The following is a 19,920-nucleotide window of genomic DNA, read 5'->3' as shown; positions in this document are numbered from 1 at the left end:
GCTGATATAATTCATCCTATTTTTGTTTGTTATTTCCCAACTGCCACAACTCATAGAGAGACTACAGTACAAACATGGCTGTGTCCCCTAAAAGAAGAACAAGGAGTAGTAGAGGTGAAGGGTCAACGCCAGCTGCTAAACAGAAAAGCTCACTGTCTGTTCAAGTTGGGAGGGAAGATTTTTTTTTCTCTCCAGAAGATAGTTTGCAACAAAAGTTGCACTGTTGGCCTGTTGAGTGTGGTGGTGTGGTGTCAGCTGGTCCCAGGCCCAGTGGCCCTCACCGGGCTCTGCTCTGCTGACGGGAGGGAGAGTGGCTGGTGGCTGGCCACGGCTCAGGACATGGCCTCGTTTGTTCACGGTCCCCCATCTCTGAAAAGAGTTATGCTGTCTGCTTTGAATGGACAGCGTTTTTCTTTGTGTGCTGGATCAAAACAGAGGGGCAAAGTTAGTCAGCAAGTTGCATAGCTATCTGCATTCTAATTCTTCAAGCCTCTTTTGTATGAAGTTTGGACATAAAGTTTCACACTGTGTTTGACGTGACTGGGATGCTGGAGGTAAGAGATCATTTTTTACCCCCCAAATACAAAATAGAACAGGCTAGACTGTAATTCAATAGTCAGCTACTTCTCAAATCTATAGACTACAGTACTGTACAGTAGCCTACAATCATCATAAAACTTCAGAATATAATAAATGATGGTACAGTGAGTATAGGCTATGTAGCTCAAATATTTATATACTTTTTTGAATCTGATCTATTTTCTAACCACAGGATATTTGACTATGAATCCCTGGCACTTTTTATGTTACCTGAAGGCAAATGGTACAGATTTCTACAAGTTATTTACAACAACAGCCAAACCATTCCTCTGGAAACTAGGCTGCAGATCAAAGGATTGGTTTGATCTCTACTTAGCATATTTGTTTAACCTAGCCAGTGATTCTGAAAAGTGCACACGCTTTTGCCGTGATATGCAGAGCACCCTTTATCCGTCTTTTTCTTGTGTTAGCTCTGGATTTAAGTACTTTCTGTATTTAGGAGACAACTGGATTTGCCAGCTTTTGAAATTTAGTTGCCCACTGCTAGCAGTCTTGGCAGCCAGGGATAGATAACTAGGTATGTTCCACCGCTAATCCTGATCGGCCTTCTAATAGTATTTGTGGACTGTACAGCACTCAATTAGGGCATAATGTGCTATTTTTATTTCCTTTAAGTTGGATTAAATGAGAAAATGTGTTTTGCAGTTTTTGCATGTCTACTATTTACTTTTTGAAGTATTGTTTTATTTAGCAGTTTTATTCGGGCAATGCTGCTCTGCTCTCAACACACATGGATGCAAAATGTCAAGCAAAGAAACAATGTCCAAGCGCTCTAAAATAAAATACGTCAGGGCAATCAGCACATTTTCTGGAAAGAGAATGCTTATGCACACAATGCCCTAATTCTCTCTTACTTTGGGCTTTGGGAAGATGAGCACAGGTTTATTGAGAGCCAGAAAAGAGGGCAGATGGCTCACAAGCGGGATAAACCTGGGAAGTCATGCTGTAAATGTGTTTTACAGAAAACAATGAAAGGAGCGGACAAAGCGATTGTGGCAAAGTCCTTTGGAATATGGAAAAGCAGCTCTCAAAGGTCCAGGACCATGGAGAAGCCGGATGAGCCGTCTGAAGAAAGCAAGGAGGAGGACCTTTCCAGCTACACCTGTGAGTCCCCACGAAAAGGCAAGAAACCAACAACCGATGGAGGAAAAGTACCTCATTTCCTTATTTAAAATAGTCATAGGCCTATTTCTCTCAGCTTATTTTTCTTGTGGCCATTTTAATTATTACTAGCAGCATTGTTTTCAATTTGACACTCTCTAGCTAGCCTGCTCTATCCAGCCAGTGAACAAACAAACCACATTGTTGGGCAGGAGAATTCCTTTTGAGCGAAAGTGTCTCCAATGATACCGCGTTGCCAGGAAAAAGACAAAGCAAAAAATAGCAAACACAAAAACAGTCACAGGTGCATGGGACTGAGAGAGAACCCAGTGAATGGTCACTGCAGTCCCTAGGAGGTCTTTCAGTGTAAGCCAGTGCGGTGGGTGGACTTCTGACAAGGACATTGGTGAGCAGCCAGGTGGAGTGTGTAACTGAGAATGCTCCTGTTTATTCTTTTCACATGCTAATGTAGCTCCAATCTGACTTCTCTCTCTATGCGGCAGAAACTTTACTTTGAGTCTACATTCATTCTTTCCTTTCAATACCTACAGAAGCATTTTGATACCTTGCATGCATTCAACGTAATCATTTATGATATGCATTGAACATTAATTAGTATGCGGTATTAAACCGCTGCAGGTGGTGAAAGAACGACAATCCAGTGTGACATGGAGATTAACAGGCCTTTTAGTGGTACTCTCTGAAAGTAAGGTCTGACTTTCCACTCCTATTTGATGTACCCCTATTTACTTCCACACTTACATTAACATGTGTTTGTCTTATCAGCATACACAGTTTGCATCAAATATCCGGAAAGGGCAGATACGCTCCACGTTCTGTACACATGCACCAATATGAGGACAGAGGAAACACTGTGGAGTATGTGGATGATACGAACAGGTCATTTAGCCCATCTTGGCTAATGGACCCGCAATTCTGTCCAATTGATCAATTATCCATCTTGTTACCCTCTCATAACACCAACCTTACAGTAAATAGCTACCTTTAAAATGTATCATAATCTATCATCTTACGCTGAACAAAAAATATAAACTCAACATGCAACAATTTCAAAGATTTAACTGAGTTACAGTTCATATAAGGAAATCAGTTAATTTAAATAAATTCATTAGGCCCTAATCTATGGATTTCACCTGACTGGGAATACAGCTATGCATCTGTTGGTCACAGATACAGTACTTTAAAAAAGGTAGGGGTGTGGATCAAAAACCAGTCAGTATCTGGTGTGACCATGATTTGCCTCACGCAGCGTAACACCTCCTTCGTATAGAGTTGATCAATGTTGTCCCACTCCTCTTCAATGGCTGTGCGAAGTTGCTGGATATTGGCGGGAACTGGAACACGCTGTCGTACATGTCGATCCAGAGCCTCCCAAACATGCTCAATGGGTGACATGTCTGGGGAGTATACAGGTCATGGAAGAACTGGGACATTTTCAGCTTCCAGTAATTGTGTACAGATCCTTGCGGCATGGGGCCGTGCATTATCATGCTGAAACATGAGGTGATGGCGGCGGATGAATGGCACGACAATGGGCCTCAAGATCTCGTTACGCTATCTCTGTGCATTCAAATTGTCATCGATAAAATGCAATTGTGTTCATTGTTCATAGCTTATGCCTGCCCATGCCATAACCCCACCTCCATCATGGGACACACGTTGACATTAGCAAACTGCTTGCCCACACGAGGCCATCTGCCTGGTACAGTTGAAACCGGAATTCATCCGTGAAGAGCACACTTCTCCAGCGTACCAGTGGCCATCAAAGGTAAACATTTGCTCACTGATGTCGGTTACGATGCCAAGCTGCAGTCAGGTCAAGACCCTGGTGTACAAACCCCCAGTTTCATCAGCTGTCCGGGTGGCTGGTCTCAGACAATCCCGCAGGTGAAGAAGCCGGATGTGGAGGTCCTGGGCTGGCGTGGTTAAATGTGGTCTGCTGTTGTGAGCCCGGTTGGACGTACTGGCAAATTCTCTAAAACGACGTTGAAGGCGTCTAATGGTAGTGAAATGAACATTCAGTTATCTGGCAACAGCTCTGGTGGACATTCCTGCAGTCAGCATGCCAATTGCCCACTCCCTCAAAACTTGAGACATCTGTGGCATTATGTTGTGTGACAAAACTGCACATTTTAGATTGACCTTTTATTGTCCCCAGCACAAGGTGCACCTGTGTAATGATCATGCCGTTTAATCAGCTTCTTGATATGCCACACCTGTCAGGTGGCTGGATCATCTTGGCAAAGAGAAATGCTCACTAACAGGGATGTAAACAAATGTATGCATACAATTTGAGAGAAATAAGCTTTTTGTGCATATGGAACATTTCTGGGATCTTTTATTTCAGCTCATGAAACATTGGACCAACACTTTACATGTTGCGTTTATATTTTTGTTTAATGTAGTTCAATCGTTTACGTATCTGTGCATATCTGTCTTTTCCAAGTTCAGTTCCTGAAAAAGGGCAATATGGCTCCACTGTACTACACAAATGTTCATCCCTTCTAGTGTAAACTCCGTAAATAGCATCAAAGGCAGCATTGTCACTTGCACCTCTAGCATCTTTTCTGCATAACCGACCACTACAACAGGCAGTCTCAGGGGACATACAGTTTTCCTATTCCAGCCCCAACCCTGAATTACTGTGTGTTCAGTGTAATTATAAAGGAGGGTTGTTGCCAGGCTATAATGCAGAATGCCAGGTGCACACTAGCAGTGTCTCCCATTCCCACTAACTCACAGAGCCGTATCTACACAGCCTACAGGAAGTACCCTAACCTCTAAGGGATTGTGCTGCTACTTCATTCAGCAGTAATCAGTTTAGATTTCTCTCTCTATTCCTTGTTGAAATGTTGAAACCTGAAATCAGCCATATGTCTGCCGATAAACATACATCATAAAGAGGGAAAGGGAGAAAGTGCAACACTTGGTGGTGCTCTATTTTCCTAAGCCTGCTTAGGTTATGTGACTGAGCCACAGTTGCTCTGTGAAATTGTATCCCGATACTGGCACTGCATCCTTGTGAGGGAGTCTTGTAAAATGGGTTTACTTAGTGCCTTTGCTGGCATTTTCCGAAGATAGCAAATGCACAAACACTGCCCATGATCGGATTAACTGTACAACAAAATGATGTAACTCTTTGTCTTTCTTGTGTGGCATAGGTTTTCCTCTGCATGAGTTTAGTGGTCAGCTCAAAATGTAGACAGGGATGTTACAGAGCCAACATGCAGTTCAGCCATAAGACAAGTAGCACTATATAATATACAGTATATGAAAAGATTATGTCTCTTCTGTAGTTTACCATTGGACATGAATTGATTGTAAAGCGTCCGTCTCCAAAACACGCCATTTTAAACGACCGGGTCATAGAGACCTGCTGAGAGTGAGATACCCTTGCCCTTGGGCAACCATCCATGGAAGCAATCTCCCATAGTAACACACACTCCATCAATCTCAATCAAAGTATACACCTACTGAATAACACTTATTAGTTATTATTAATGGCGTTGCCCTTTTTTGCAAGCACACACGTCTTGTTGATGTCCTTCTCTAAGGCCTTCCTATGGACGCAAGGTAGTTTGTCACCATGTATACACATAATATACTGTATGACACTGAAATAAACCAAAGAATGCAGTATCTTGTACAACGTATACATGGCCCACACATGTACTGTACACCTGGTGTTCTACAGAGACTAGAATACAAAGATGTATCAAGGCCTTTCTTTAATCACTCAATTACAAATCAGTTGAAATATCTCCACGTATCCTACTTATTTACATTTTAATTACTACTATTACTTATTTTTCATTTTTTTGGGGATGTAACCATAGAAAGCTCAATTCCTCCCCTACACTAGAAAGAAGCAAAATGACTGTTTTTCACTGGAGGTTTAGATGCTTGTTTATCACTTTTAAATACCATCATCTTTGCTGAAATCCCCTCTCAAAAGAACCTTTCACTTGCTGGAATAAATTCAAATTAAAATTTAAATCCCTCTTTGCATTTCTTCAGCCTCTTTTAAAATAGCTGCCTCCTTTTAGAAAGCTGTTTATGTAGTGATCTGTTCATAATCCAGTTTGTTTCTCAACAGCGAAAAACACAGAAATCGTATTATCACTATCTTGGAGAGATGATGCGAGAAATCAGGAAGTATAAATGTCTGGATCTGTGGAAGTTTTCAAAGTGCTAAATCTTAAAGAATAAGGCGAAAGCCCTTTGATGAAGTACTCTGAACAGTAGCATTTGACTTGCAAATATCGATAGTACATTGTACTGAGAGAACTCAGAACGTATCAAATACCTTTTGTGATGTTATTCAAAAAACTAGACAATGGCTGTTCCTTGAACAAATATAAAGAAATCTTTCTCTCATTCACAGCAATCTGAAATATGTGCTAGGTAGATAACTCAATGTTCTACCATGTGATATACAGCTTTTTGTACTGAGCATATGAAGATTTAACCACTGGCACAATGGGGGAACCTTACATGTCAAGTCTTCCATAATTCTATAAACAACAACCCTTCCCAATCTCACAAGGCTCACGTCTAATATTTTGTAGAAATCAAAATGTAATCAAGAATTTAATTAATAAAAACTGAAAAGTGCCTTGTGATAATAACTATCCAGTTGAAAATATGTAAAATAACTGGGAAGAGCCTGTTGGAAGATTTAATTTGCTCCAGCTAGATTGGGTTTATTGTTGGAAACAAATTATAATTGTGCCTCTAGAAAGTTAACAATGATCTAAACAAAAGGAAATCAATGGCCGAGCCCATTAATCACTCAAAGCAAGCTACTTGTGCTGAAGAAACTTACTTGATAATCAATTTCTTTGTTTTGCTCAAAAGGGCATTTGCATTCTGATTCACGTCAGCAAGCTTCCTGTATTGGGCGCAATCAAAACATTGTAAACCACATTAATGGGAGTATTTTTGTATTTTCAAGTGTATCTCTCTCTGTGTAGGCATCATGAAAAGCTGTGGCTGTCTTACAAACTGCTGTAAACGGCTGTTATTAACACGGACCCCTGCACTACTAATAAGGGTCAGTGTTGATTTGTCAACAACAATTATCAAGGTGAAACATTGTGCCAGACTCTTGTGTTTAATTAATTAAGACTTATGATTTTGGCATTGATAATACTGACCTTCGAGCACAAGTACAAGCAATCCAACTCTGTCTGCAGAGATTCTGCTAAAGATCATAGGTTATAAAATTGAGGCGAATTTGTAAGCTATGCATTGCCGGATGCTACTTATTATTACTCATATCAAGACAGTCTACTGCTCATCAGCGTCATCGTTACAGAAGCCATTAGACACACCTGTTGCCATTGTTCGTGGTCATCCTTTTGCCTGGCCATCCCAGGGGAACCACTGCTCCCCTGGCCTTTGTAGGCGGGTCTGTTTGTCTGCTTATCAGACATGGAGTTAAGATCTGTGGAAGACCCATTGAGACTCAGACCAAGACCCAACCTCTTTATACTCAGACCCAGAACAAGACCCAGTCTCTTTATACTCAGACCCAGAACAAGACCCAGCCTCTTTATACTCAGACACAGAACAAGACCCAGCCTCTTTATACTCAGACCCAGAACAAGACCCAGCCTCTTTATACTCAGGCCCAGAACAAGACCCAGCCTCTTTATACTCAGACCCAGAACAAGACTCAGTATATTTATACTCAGACCCAGAACAAGACCCAGCCTCTTTATACTCAGACCCAGAACAAGACTCAGTCTCTTTATACTCAGACCCAGAACAAGACCCAGCCTCTTTATACTCAGACCCAGAACAAGAACCAGCCTCTTTATACTCAGACCCAGAACAAGACCCAGCCTCTTTATACTCAGACCCAGAACAAGACCCAGCCTCTTTATACTCAGACCCAGAACAAGACCCAGCCTCTTTATACTCAGACCCAGAACAAGACCCATCCTCTTTATACTCAGACCCAGAACAAGACCCAGCCTCTTTATACTCAGACCCAGAACAAGACCCAGCCTCTTTATACTCAGACACAGAACAAGACCCAGCCTCTTTATACTCAGACCCAGAACAAGACCCAGCCTCTTTATACTCAGACACAGAACAAGACCCAGCCTCTTTATACTCAGACCCAGAACAAGACCCAGCCTCTTTATACTCAAACCCAGAACAAGACCCAGCCTCTTTATACTCAGACCCAGAACAAGACCCAGCCTCTTTATACTCAGACCCAGAACAAGACCCAGCCTCTTTATACTCAGACACAGAACAAGACCCATCCTCTTTATACTCAGACCCAGAACAAGACCCATCCTCTTTATACTCAGACCCAGAACAAGACCCAGCCTCTTTATACTCAGACACAGAACAAGACCCAGCCTCTTTATACTCAGACCCAGAACAAGACCCAGCCTCTTTATACTCAGACCCAGAACAAGACCCAGCCTCTTTATACTCAGACCCAGAACAAGACCCAGCCTCTTTATACTCAGACCCAGAACAAGACCCAGTGTTTTAAAACTGTGGCAAGCTCAAGACCATTTAAAATGTTGAAATGCGATCCAGACCAAGATCACTGTAAAAAGTCAGCAAGAAAAGGCATATTATTCCTAAACATTATCCATTCATGCCCAACAGGCTCACACATTAGGGAAGCAAGGCGCCCTGGCACTTGTGTGTTTAATCATTCCTTCTTGGCCACATAACTCTGGTCAGAGGAGGTATTGGGCGATATATTTTAACCATGAACTTAGATACTACTAAAACCATCTTGTCCAGAACCATTAGTCCAGACCCACAGCAGAACATTGGGTGCCGATTCACAGATCCAGACATTTTGGGCACTGACACCCAGACCAATGTGGTCCTTAGTGGTCTCAATATCAGGACCATGATATTAGTCTGATAAGGAATCGGCCCGTTTAAGTGTCAGTTAGTTGTTACAGAGCTTCTGTAGGCCATGGTACACCAACTTAAAGAAAGACATGAAAAGTACGGGAAAAGTCTGCAATCAGGCTTTTTCACCATCACAGCAGATCCCTCAGTTATTCTATGTAGCTTTTGCAGTACTGCAGTAACTTCGACATAATATAACGAGGCTTCGATTAAGCATTGGGTGTGCGTCTTTAAAATATAGTGTAAGGTCGCCCACAGTTATACACTAGTTCTCCCCAAGGGTGCTGTCGGGTAGTACTAATCGTTTCTTTAACTGCGATGTAGTGACATGCAGTGAAGATAATGATGCCCGTGGAAAATGTCGTTTATTTTCAAAGAAACCTTCCCTGCCTGTTGACATCAACATAAAGATAGTTACACATCCTGGAGCTATGTCAACAACATGCACTTATGTTTTGTTGCACCATATTTGCATATGCAAATTTTATTTATTTAATGTACCAGTCTTTTTATGTGACTCTTTCTGTGATGAACAAGGCATCAAGTGGTTGCACAATGGCAGACGGATGAGTTTACAGGGTTCACACTATAAACCAGGAGGTGGTGATTGGCTATTCATCTTATTTGAGGACAATTATGAAGCATTTTATCTTAAATTAACCTCACTTTATTTTAGAATATAATGATATTAACATATCCGGTTAATGACTGGAGAATATTAATGCCTACTTTGTTGTATTGAGTGAAAACTAGAGCTCTGTTTTGCCATGTAGTTGACTGTATTTGAATTGAGATAAAATGTGAAAAGGTTGGTTGACCTCATAAAGGTAATTTATGGTTCTTACCATGAAATAAATAAACAATGGAAAACATTATACAATACATGACCTAAAGTATGTGGACACCTGCTCGTCATTCCAAAATCATGGGCATTAATATGGAGTTGGTCCCCCCTTTGCTGCTATAACTGCCTTCGGGCAGGTAGCGTTCTTCTGGCATCCGCCAAACCCAGATTCGTCCGTTGGACTGCCAGATGGTGAAGCGTGATTCATCACTCCAGATAACGAGTTTCCACTGCTCCAGAGTCCAATGGCAGCGAGCTTTACACCACTCCAGCCGACGCTTGGCCTTGCGCATGGTGATCTTAGGCTTGTGTGCGGCAGCTCAAGTCATGGAAACCCATTTCATGAAGCTTCCGACGAACAGTTCTTGTGCTGACGTTGCTTCCAGAGGCAGTTTAGAACTCGGTAGTGAGTGTTGTAACCAAAGACAGACGATTTTTACTCGCTACGTGCTTCAGCATTCGGATGGTCCCATTCTGTGAGCATGTGTGGCCTACCACTTCACGGCTGAGCTCTTGCAGGGCAGAAATTTGACGAACTGACTTGTTGGAAAGGCGGCATCCTATGACGGTGCCACATTGAAAGTCACTGAGCTCTTCAGTAAGGCCATTCTACTGCCAATGTTTGTCTATGGAGATTGCATGGCTGTTTGCTCGATTTTATACACTTGTCAGCAACCGGTGTGGCTGAAATAGCCGAATCCACTAATTTGAAGAGGTGTCCAAATACTTTTGTATATATAGTGTATTTGTAGGTTTTACACAAAGCCTGTATGGTGCTCAAAAACAATAGGGTGCTTTGACATTTCACTTCTTTGCTAACATAATTTGCAGCAGAATGCAGAAAAGCTTTTAGACACAGATGTGACCAATTGTAATACTTTTCTGAATGCAATCAAACACTTTCTATAAACACGAACAGGACTTTTGAAATGTGAACCCTTCTCTGACATATAATTTCCTCCAACCCACTCCTCTTTTCATTTCTCCACTAACTCCCCCCCAGTTTTGTGCATATTTCCTGTTGATGAAATAGTTTTGAAAACACTATAGGCTGGTTAACGGGTCATGTTGTAGGCTTTGGGATAAACCTTTTTGCAGATTAATCAGGGACAAAGCATATTTTTTGCGTGTTTGCGTTAGACTTCCACTGAATTTGTGAAAAACCGAACTGCAGGTCTTACTACACTGTCCTCTGTAATGGTTTTCATTTTGTCAGGATTGTTGTTGACAAGTTGATCCTTTTTAGGGTTTTATTTGATCGATGTGTTATTCTCACATTACAACAGTCTTACAGTAGTTCAGGACATGAAGTAATCGGTACTTTCTTGGACAAATGCTTATGATGTTCTTTCACTATGATTGTCTGCATCAGGCTAAGGAAAGAAAGGAACATGCTTTTATTATTTGATATGATTTTTAAAGTGATGGCTCTATGCTTTCATATTTTCTAAACCACCATCTCACAGGAATGATGCAAAAGAAAGAACAAAAGGAACACGACTGTACTCTGGCAGTCCCTCTTTTCAGCATGTACCAATGGCGCTTGAAATACAGTTACAAAATTAGACTTTCAAATGAGGTATTAAACAAGTTGATGATCAACTGCCAAACCTTAAGTAATGATATACCCCAGCCATCCTCAAGTCCCCAGCCTTGCATAACCAAAATTCGCAGATGACAAAAAAGCACAGAAAATTCATTATTATTACACATGGTGTTCACACGTCTCTCCCCAGAGACTGGAGCGGCACAACCTAGAGATAAGCGTGTTTGGGTGGCCCCTGTTGTCAGCTGGGGAAGGGGATGCTTGCATCTCTAAGAGGCCCCTTACGGGTATCACTTATTTGAAAGGCTAAGCTACGGCCCCGTACCCCCATACTAACCCCCCTCCCCCCGCCCTGCTTCCTGCCCCTCCCCTCCCGCCCCAGGCTCCACCCAGAAGTGTGGCTTCCTTTTGTCATTGTAATCTGGCCCTGTTTGCTAAACGCTTCCACTGTTTACTCTCTGCTATGGGGGCTTGTATTAACAGGAGTCAGCAGGACGCGGGTGACATCACTGGCGCTGGGGCTGGGGGGCTTTTGTAAGAACTGTGTTTGTTCTCTCTCTTTATTCCCCCTTCTCTCTCTCTATCCAGGCCTGTCTAATGCATGAGCTAACTCAGGAGGCTGACATGGCCTACAGGGAGGAATTACACCGAATTACTTAAATATCTGCTATGCAGCAGCTAGCCTTCCTTCCTTAGTCACCAAACATCACTTCCAGGTCCCTGCCTTTTACTGATAGCTAGTCCTCTCCGGTAACAGAAAAGGTCTAGGACAAAAGGGGTATTCATTCATTCAAATAGGAGAAGAAAAAAAAAGACAGACAGGTACTAAGATACAGAAGGGGGGAAAAAAATCAAATTAACAGACAAGGCTTTCATGACATACTTTGGTTGTTGTTGCCGTAGCGATAAAGTCGCAGACATTGAAACTCGTCTGTTGAGCCATTGTTATCATCCCTGGCCATCTGCTGCCGAGGAGTGACATTCCCGCTCATTTGCATGATGAGTGATATATGGGAAGCTTGGGAGAGCATATGCCCCACTCAGTCCTATGACAAAGCAAGTGAAAGTTTTAGAAGCATTAATATAAGGGGTGGAAATTAAAAAGGAGAAAAAAAATATGAAGATAAATCAGTGTGTGTGTGTGTGTGTGATTGTGTGTAGTGTACTGTGTGTGTGGAGGGCTAACGCCTGCATCTGCCTCCTTGGTGCGCCTGTTTGTGTGTTTGCGGATGTGGGAGTAGAATGAGGAGGGGGTTGTCTGCTGTTGATGTGCAAATGTGCATCATATTGAAGGGCTGTGAATGGGGAGGTGTGACGTAAAAAGGGACCCGAACGCAGGTGCTTATCTCCAGGCTGTCAAAGGCACAGTATGTCATATTCCTGGGGACTACCTTTCAAAGACACAGCACCAGCTCGGCCATCAAGCGACTGGGGGGAAATCAAACTTTCTGGATCATAGAAGTAGGTTTGTGTCAAATTATTTTCCATAATAATAATGTAGTGGTTATGCTGGTGTTGGTGGTCAGTTGTTTTTGTCATTGACATCAATCGTAGACTGTGAGTGCATGTGAAAGACGAGCGTTTTTACCCTCTTGATGTTTGACGCTGTCATATGACTTCATCAAAAGCTGTTAGGGCTATATACCGTCTATGACTGTTTTACAGTTAATGCACATGCTTAAAGCTATTTGACAGATGACTACTAATGTGTTAAATGAGTTTGCTATGACTAGTTTTACGATATGAATACACAAATAATATACATTGTGCACTTCAAGAAAGTATTTTTCTGCTAAACACAGGATGGTTCTGTGTTCTTAGAAAACCTAGTGGAAAACAGCTTCTGCTCAGGTCTCCGACTGTTAGAGGGGAGATTATATGGCTCAAACTGGTTTTTAAGAAGTATGACCTATTTTTTATCATCCAGATAAAATTAGATGCTGTCTACACAAATGCTGTGTGTTTAATTTAGCTAGAGTATAAGCTACGGTCTTAGAAGAACGCATGTTAGTAATGTGTGTAGAGACAAAGCATTGTCAGGTTGTGCTGGACGGCTTTCGCAGTGACAGCTGTACACACGACTATCGAGCCGTAATGCACTTCAACTTTGACTTAGCCTTCCGGTAACATGGGAGTTTGTTGTTGAAACCGTTTCTTACATTTTATTTAGGCTTTAGACTCAGCTTATGTACAGCAGGACTTTATACGACGGTAACCTAAGACAAAAGTTGAATGAATGTTTGTTGGAATCCTGTTGTATTCTAAATGTTGTATTATAGTCGGTGATACGTGTTCATTGAGACTTTGCGGTGGCATACATGGTCCATACCTTACACTTGAACAAACTCTGAAGAGACACAGTACTCCAAGGTCTCCAGGGAAACTGTTGATTTAGTAGGAAGGATGGATGTTGCAAAGTTGATCATTTACCGGTAACTATCAATAGACTTAGAACTGTGCCTTGGAAGGGCAAAGCTAGGAGAATATTTTAAGGGATAATTTGGAAGAAAATTAATGCATTTTTCATAACATACTGTAGGTAGGGATTTTATCAAGACAAGTGGTGGGTTGATAAGTGCGTTGTGTATTGAGAAACACACAACTAGTGCAGCTCAGGATTTTTTCCAGGCCTTTGCTTAGTACACATGATTAAATTAACATACAGGCGTAACGTGTTGTGCGGGTTAGAAGACTTTAATTGGATTAAAATCCTTAAAGTAGTCAGTAAATTTGCGTCAGCTTCTTTTTTAAGATGTAAAAATGTGTATATTTGTTTGTGTAGTTTTCTATTTGCACCTTACGTTGTTTTGTTAAGCTTAAGTAAGCATGCAGAATAAAAAAAACATTCCAGCTTGTCATTTAAACAACATGTTCCTGTTGGAACAGTTTAGAACAGACCTCTCAAATATTACATTTTGTATCCTGTTATTGAAAAACCATACTAAATAAAACAAACAACAAAATGATCTATTTATCAACTTCAAATCCCTGAATCCCATTTGACCTGTGATATTTTAAAAAGGCAATGAGGTATACAGACCATTACGCCATGTCATATATAATAATTATTTTCAAGTTAGGTATGTCCAATAAAACTAGTTAGAGACATGTAATAACTGAGACAAACCACTGAGACCATGATCATATAGTCTCTTTACATGCTCTTGCAATACCACAGCTACAACAACACAAAGATTCCGGATAATATGGTATTGTAGTGTAAACAGTAATCTCCCCTCTACACTCTTGCTGTACTTTATGAAGCCCCCTTCCTGCTCCAAGCAAATCAGTTGCTACATAATAGGGTAATGTTAGATCTGCCCGCACTCCTGTATGACAACAGGAGCTGTCCATGGTACCTAGAGAGTAACGACTTTGTTGTCTAGAGGGGGAGGTGAAATGACAAACTCCACTGCTGCATATGTTTTTTTCTTTGTGAAAAGCTTGCTAAGTTGAGTTCTATGACGGTACATTGATTGTTCTATGGGATATCAAGTGCCCTCCTGTGACTTGTTAACTTTGTCACTTTGCACTCGACAAATCTCTCCATAACTCAACAAATAGATTCAAATAGTTATTCAAGACAAGAGCACACTTTACCTTTCAAAAATTAGATTGAAGAGCAAGTCAAATATAGAGAAAGTAACTGTTGAGCACTGTGAAACACTGCAGGCAGAAAATAGTTACAGTATAAAATAATTGCAGAAAATGCTCAGCGTTCAGTGTCCATCCAACATATATTTTGTTACCTGTTTTTCCACACTCAAACTTCACTTAGTTAATCCATGAAAATGAATTATGTGGATTTAATTCAGCAAGGTTTCAGAAATGTTCCATCTGCTGTTGAGCAGCTGGTGAAAGGATAAATGTAATTAATTACTTAACTTTTGAACAGAATTCCACAAAAACTGTTCTATTCGTGTATGATTGGGAATGAATTTGAAATCCCAAATGTACAACAGCAGTATGTATTTGTTATAACAATGCTGAATTAACCTTTTTGCTGCATGTGGTTGGTTTTGGGCCAAACTGATATTCACACCAAAATTGTATTTTTCAGCTTTCAGAAAGTATTCATACCCCTTGACTTATTCCACATTTTGTTTTCTTACAGCCTGAATTCAAAATTGATTAAATAGATTATTTTTCACACCCATCTACACACAATACACCATAATGAAAAAGTGAAAACCTGTTTTTAGACATTTTTGCAAATGTATTGAAAATGAAATACAGAAATCTCTAATTTACATAAGTATTCACACGCCTGAGTCAATACATGTTAGAATCACCTTTGGCAGCGATTACAGCTGTGAATCTTTCTGGGTAAGTCTCTAAGTGCTTTGCACACCTGGATTATACAATATTTGCACATTATTATTTTTAAATTATTCAAGCTCTATCAAGTTGGTTGTTGATCATTGCTAGACAGCCATTTTCAAGTCTTGCCATAGATTTGAAAGCCGATTTAAGTCAAAACTGTTACCAGGCCACCCTGCAACATTCAATGTCATCTTGGTAAGTAACTCAAGTGTATATTTGGCCTTTTAGGTTATTATCCTGCTGAAAGGAGAATTAGTCTCCCAATATCTGTTGGAAAGCAGACTTAACCTGGTTTTCCTCTAGGATTTTGCCTGTGCTTGGCTCTATTCCGTTTATTTTATCCCCAAAAAACTCCCTAGTCCTTGCAGATGACAAGCATACTCCTAACATGATGCAGTCACCACCATGCTTGAAAATATAAAGAGTGGTACTCAGTGAGGTGATGTGTTGGATTTGCCCCAAACATAACGCTTTGTATTCAGGACATAAAGCTCATATCTTTGCCACATTTTTTCCAGTTTTACTTTAGTGCCTAATTGCAAACAGGATGCATGTTTTGGAATATTTTTATTCTGTACAGGTTTCGTTCTTTTCACTCTTTCATTTAGGTGAGTATTGTGGAGTAACTACAATGTTGTTGATCCATCCTCAGTTTTCTCCTATCACAGCCATTCAACTCTGTAACTGTTTCAAAGTCACCATTGGCTTCATGGTGAAATCTCTGAGCGGTTTCCCTTCTCTCCGGCAACTGAGTTAGGAAGGATGCCTGTATCTTTGTAGTGACTGGGTGTATTGATGCACAATCCAAAGTTGAATTAATAACTTCACCATGCTCAAAGGGATATTCAATGTCTGCTTTTTTATTTTTGACCCATTTACCAATACTGTAGGTGCCCTTTGCGAGGCACTGGAAAGCCTCCTTGGTCTTTGTGGTTGAATCTGTGTTTGAAATTCACTGCTTGACTGAAGGACCTAACAGATAATTGTATGTGTGGGGTACAGAGATGAGGTAGTCATTCATAAATCATGTTAAACACTATCATTGCACACAGAGCAAGTCCATACAACTTAATTACTTGTTAAGAACATTTTCCTCCTGAACTTATTTAGGCTTTCCATAAGAAAGGGGTTGAATACTTATTGACTCATGACATTTCAGCTTTCACATTTTTATGAACTGTTAAACATTTCTAAAAACATAATTCCATTTTGACATTATGGGGTATTGTGTGTAGGTCAGTGCCACAACATCTCAAATTAATCCCTTTTAAATTCAGGCTGTAACACAACAAAATGTGGAAAAAGTAAATGGGTGTGTATACTTTTTGAAGGCACTGCCTCTGTTTTATTGTCATGTAGGTCTTCTTATAGATCTATATGTATAGGATTTCAGCCAATATGATGTTTAGTAACCCATATTTGTGCTTTGGCTATATCAAATTAATATAAAACCCACAATGGTTTAAGTATATATAATGGATTCTGTATAATGATAAAGCACTAATCCTCTGAAGATCAATGTACTTAAGGCTATATATGTTTAAAATGCTCTTGTGGATCTGAGTGGGATAGACTATACATTTATTCCTGGCTGTGAAGTAGCAGTTGCTAGATATTTCCTGATGCGGACTATGAGATAAGTATTTAGTGATAAATACGAAATATTGAAATACTATATAAAACTTTGATATTATAAATGTTGTATAACCTAACTCAGATCATTTGATATATTCATATATGATCTATCTATAAATAAATTAACTGAAAAGTGAACAGGTAGTATTATTTTTAAAAGAGAATAAATGTAAAATGTATCATTTTTAGTGATTGGTTTTGTATGCTTGACATGTTGGAGCTATAAGCGATGTCCCTAATTAAAATTACATGGGATTTGTTTCCGCTCTTTTTTATTCAAAATATATTTTAACATTACCTTGATTGTAATGTTACCTCATTGGCTGCGGTTTTGTTTGTTGGCCTAACTATAAAGGATCTGCTTGTACCCTTGTGGGTTGGGAAGAATTAGGATTTATGAATTTATTTCCTCTGTTGTATTGTTTAAACAGCTTTGGTTTAGTTTTGATCCCTTCCTCTTGCCTTTGAGGCTGTTCCACGGTGTCAGCTGTTGACTGATAGTAAGAGAACTGCCTCACAGTGTGAATGAAAGAAAACTAGCGGTTGGTAAACACTGATAAGGGATAAATAGAAAGCGGTCAGGCAGAGATAGTTCTGTGGGAGCCCAGATTGTGTGCGGTCTGTTAAAATGAGATTCTGAGCCTGTCCTTTTTATTCTTACCCCCTCCCCTCCCCTGTTCTGTGTTTGTCTGGAAAATCTCCAGTGACCCTGCACGGCAGTCCCAGGCACTATTCTCTTTTTGTGTTTTGTTTTGTTTTCTAACAAGGGTCAAGTTGGCCAATAGACACGTCCCTGATGCTTATAGACAGCTGTCATGACTGCAAGTACTTACAATAATTCATTTTGCAAGGAATTATAGGTCTGCTGCTCTAGAAACACAGCATCAGTGAAATCGCTAAAAGAAAAGCAAAATGTGTAGAACATTATCAAAAATGTCCAGCCTTTTTGTCTTTTTGACAATTTATTGTCTTATGGTTTCACTTCATATTTCTTTAAAAAGAAATGTCAATGATTTGTAAGCTACTTGAGAATTAAAAGTTTTGGACTCAATTTAAATTTGAATCAAAATTGAATGTTGTAACAGCTTATACAGTCATTATATAAAGTGCAATGTTTAAAAAAAAACTTTAAAAAAACTACAGCACAGATACAAAGATACATTACATACATGGATACATACATAGATCGTGTATATAGATAGCTACATAAATCAATAGATACATACACAGATCTATACATAGATACACATAGATTCATAGATACATACAGTACATACACACATACATACTGTACATACTTAAATATGCTGAACTTCATGAACATATAATTATAACCATATGTGTCTAAATACATAAAACCATGTCATGATATGATCGTTTAAACCAGAAATTGTCTACCTCACACCTAAAACTGAATATCTTCCACACAATGTTTTATTCAGTTTTTTTTTTAGGGGCAATCTGTTCATTCTTTTGGTCATTGATTTTTGGGGGGGATTCCATCTTTTATGTGATTAAAAAGACCTTCAGAGGTCTTACCTTGAGGGTCACCATGTGGTGTATTTACACAGAAAATAATTCAGCCCATTGTAGCCTGCCAGCTAATGAGATTGGTTGTTAAGTGAATGACACAAAGGCTACAAAAAAAGCTTAGCTGCTCCGTTGAATATCACAGTGTCCCCGCACACACACACACACACACACCACGCGGCAGCGTCACACTGGACTAGCCTGGCTACCCACCCACCCCACTCCGATTTCCTTCAATACCATCACCTCCTTGATGTTACTATGAAAGGCAAAACAAAGGCTAAAAGGGGCATGGTAAGTCAGGCTAACAATTATGTCCTGTCGGAAATGTTCGTGTCTGTGTGTCTGTGTATCTACGTGTGAGAGTGTGAGTGAGTGAGTGAGTATATCTGTGTCTGTTTTGTGAATGCAGAGCTTTCAGTTTCAGAGTAAATAATGCTCTCAACAGATTAGTAGATTCATGAAAGGTTAGCGTAGCTTCTAAGGAGACTTTCACTTCCAGACATATTGGCTGATGTGATAGAGGACGAGACCCAGCTACCACATTAAGTTGAGACCGTTTCCTCTCCTTGCTTGCTTCCTTACTGTGACTTGACACGCTAGGAACCCCATCCATTACATCATGGTAGTTTCTTCGTGACTCCTCTGGTCAAACTCAAGTGTGCTTTCAGTCTTTTAGAGCGCTGTCCAAGTGCTGAAAATAAAAGTTTTATAGGTTGTTTTAAAGGGGACATGGTAGTGTATTTCAGTGCATTCTTTTTGGCTATTTCTTAATATTACAAAGTTACTAAATATCTTTCTATGTATTCAGTTCATGTCCATAAAGTTTTTTTTTCTGACTTAAACTTATTTCTGGCTTAGACTTTGTCCTATGCTCACGGGACAGTAGCAGTAGTATTCTCTACAGTTTTAGGTTGGTTAACATATACAGTATGTCAGTATATTATGTATCCTACATCATTTAAGTGTATCAAAATATCATGCATGGCCGGCAGACTGCAAAGTGGGTTAAAGTCCATCTTTTTTTTTAAACCCTGGAGTTAAGTCAAATTTACATTTGTTAAAGATTATTCATTTTATTGATGCATATAATCATAATCATGGACCATCTGCTGATCTGGCAAGCTTGGTCCAAACTCTAAAACAGCCCTGCTAACCTTTTAAGTACAAAATACTATAGTCAGGGCTTAACTCTTCTTGTGTGTGTGTGTGTGTGTGTGTGTGTGTGTGTGTGTGTGTGTGTGTGTGTGTGTGTGTGTGTGTGTGTGTGTGTGTGTGTGTGTGTGTGTGTGTGTGTGTGTGTGTGTGTGTGTGTGTGTGTGTGTGTGTGTGTGTGTGTGTGTGTGTGTGTGTGTGTGTGTGTGTGTGTGTGTGTGTGTGTGTGTGTGTGTGTTTGAGGAGATTGTATAGATGTTGGATAATACTTCAT

General features: G+C 40.1%; 1 protein-coding gene across 7 annotated transcripts in view; it reads left to right on the top strand.

Moving 5' to 3' along the window:
- The first annotated feature begins 382 nt into the window (after positions 1–382).
- The window catches only part of LOC139559601 (suppression of tumorigenicity 18 protein-like), a 52,757-nt gene continuing 33,219 nt past the window's right edge, over positions 383–19,920 (top strand). Inside the window, exons 1-2 of one of the 7 annotated variants that reach the window (XM_071375735.1) lie at positions 383–554; positions 1,563–1,722. In XM_071375735.1, coding sequence (XP_071231836.1) covers positions 546–554; positions 1,563–1,722 — 169 coding nt within the window. In that variant the 5' untranslated portion in view covers positions 383–545. Of the gene's footprint in view, positions 555–1,562; positions 1,723–11,771; positions 12,469–18,644; positions 18,786–19,920 lie in introns of those variants that run through there. The other 6 variants (XM_071375738.1, XM_071375734.1, XM_071375736.1 and 3 more) reach the window with 6 other exon arrangements.

Source organism: Salvelinus alpinus, chromosome 30 (genome assembly GCF_045679555.1).
Source record: "Salvelinus alpinus chromosome 30, SLU_Salpinus.1, whole genome shotgun sequence".
NCBI lineage: Eukaryota > Metazoa > Chordata > Actinopteri > Salmoniformes > Salmonidae > Salvelinus > Salvelinus alpinus.
The sequence above is the reverse complement of the archived record's forward strand: the minus strand, read 5'-3'. Positions and strand labels throughout refer to the sequence as shown.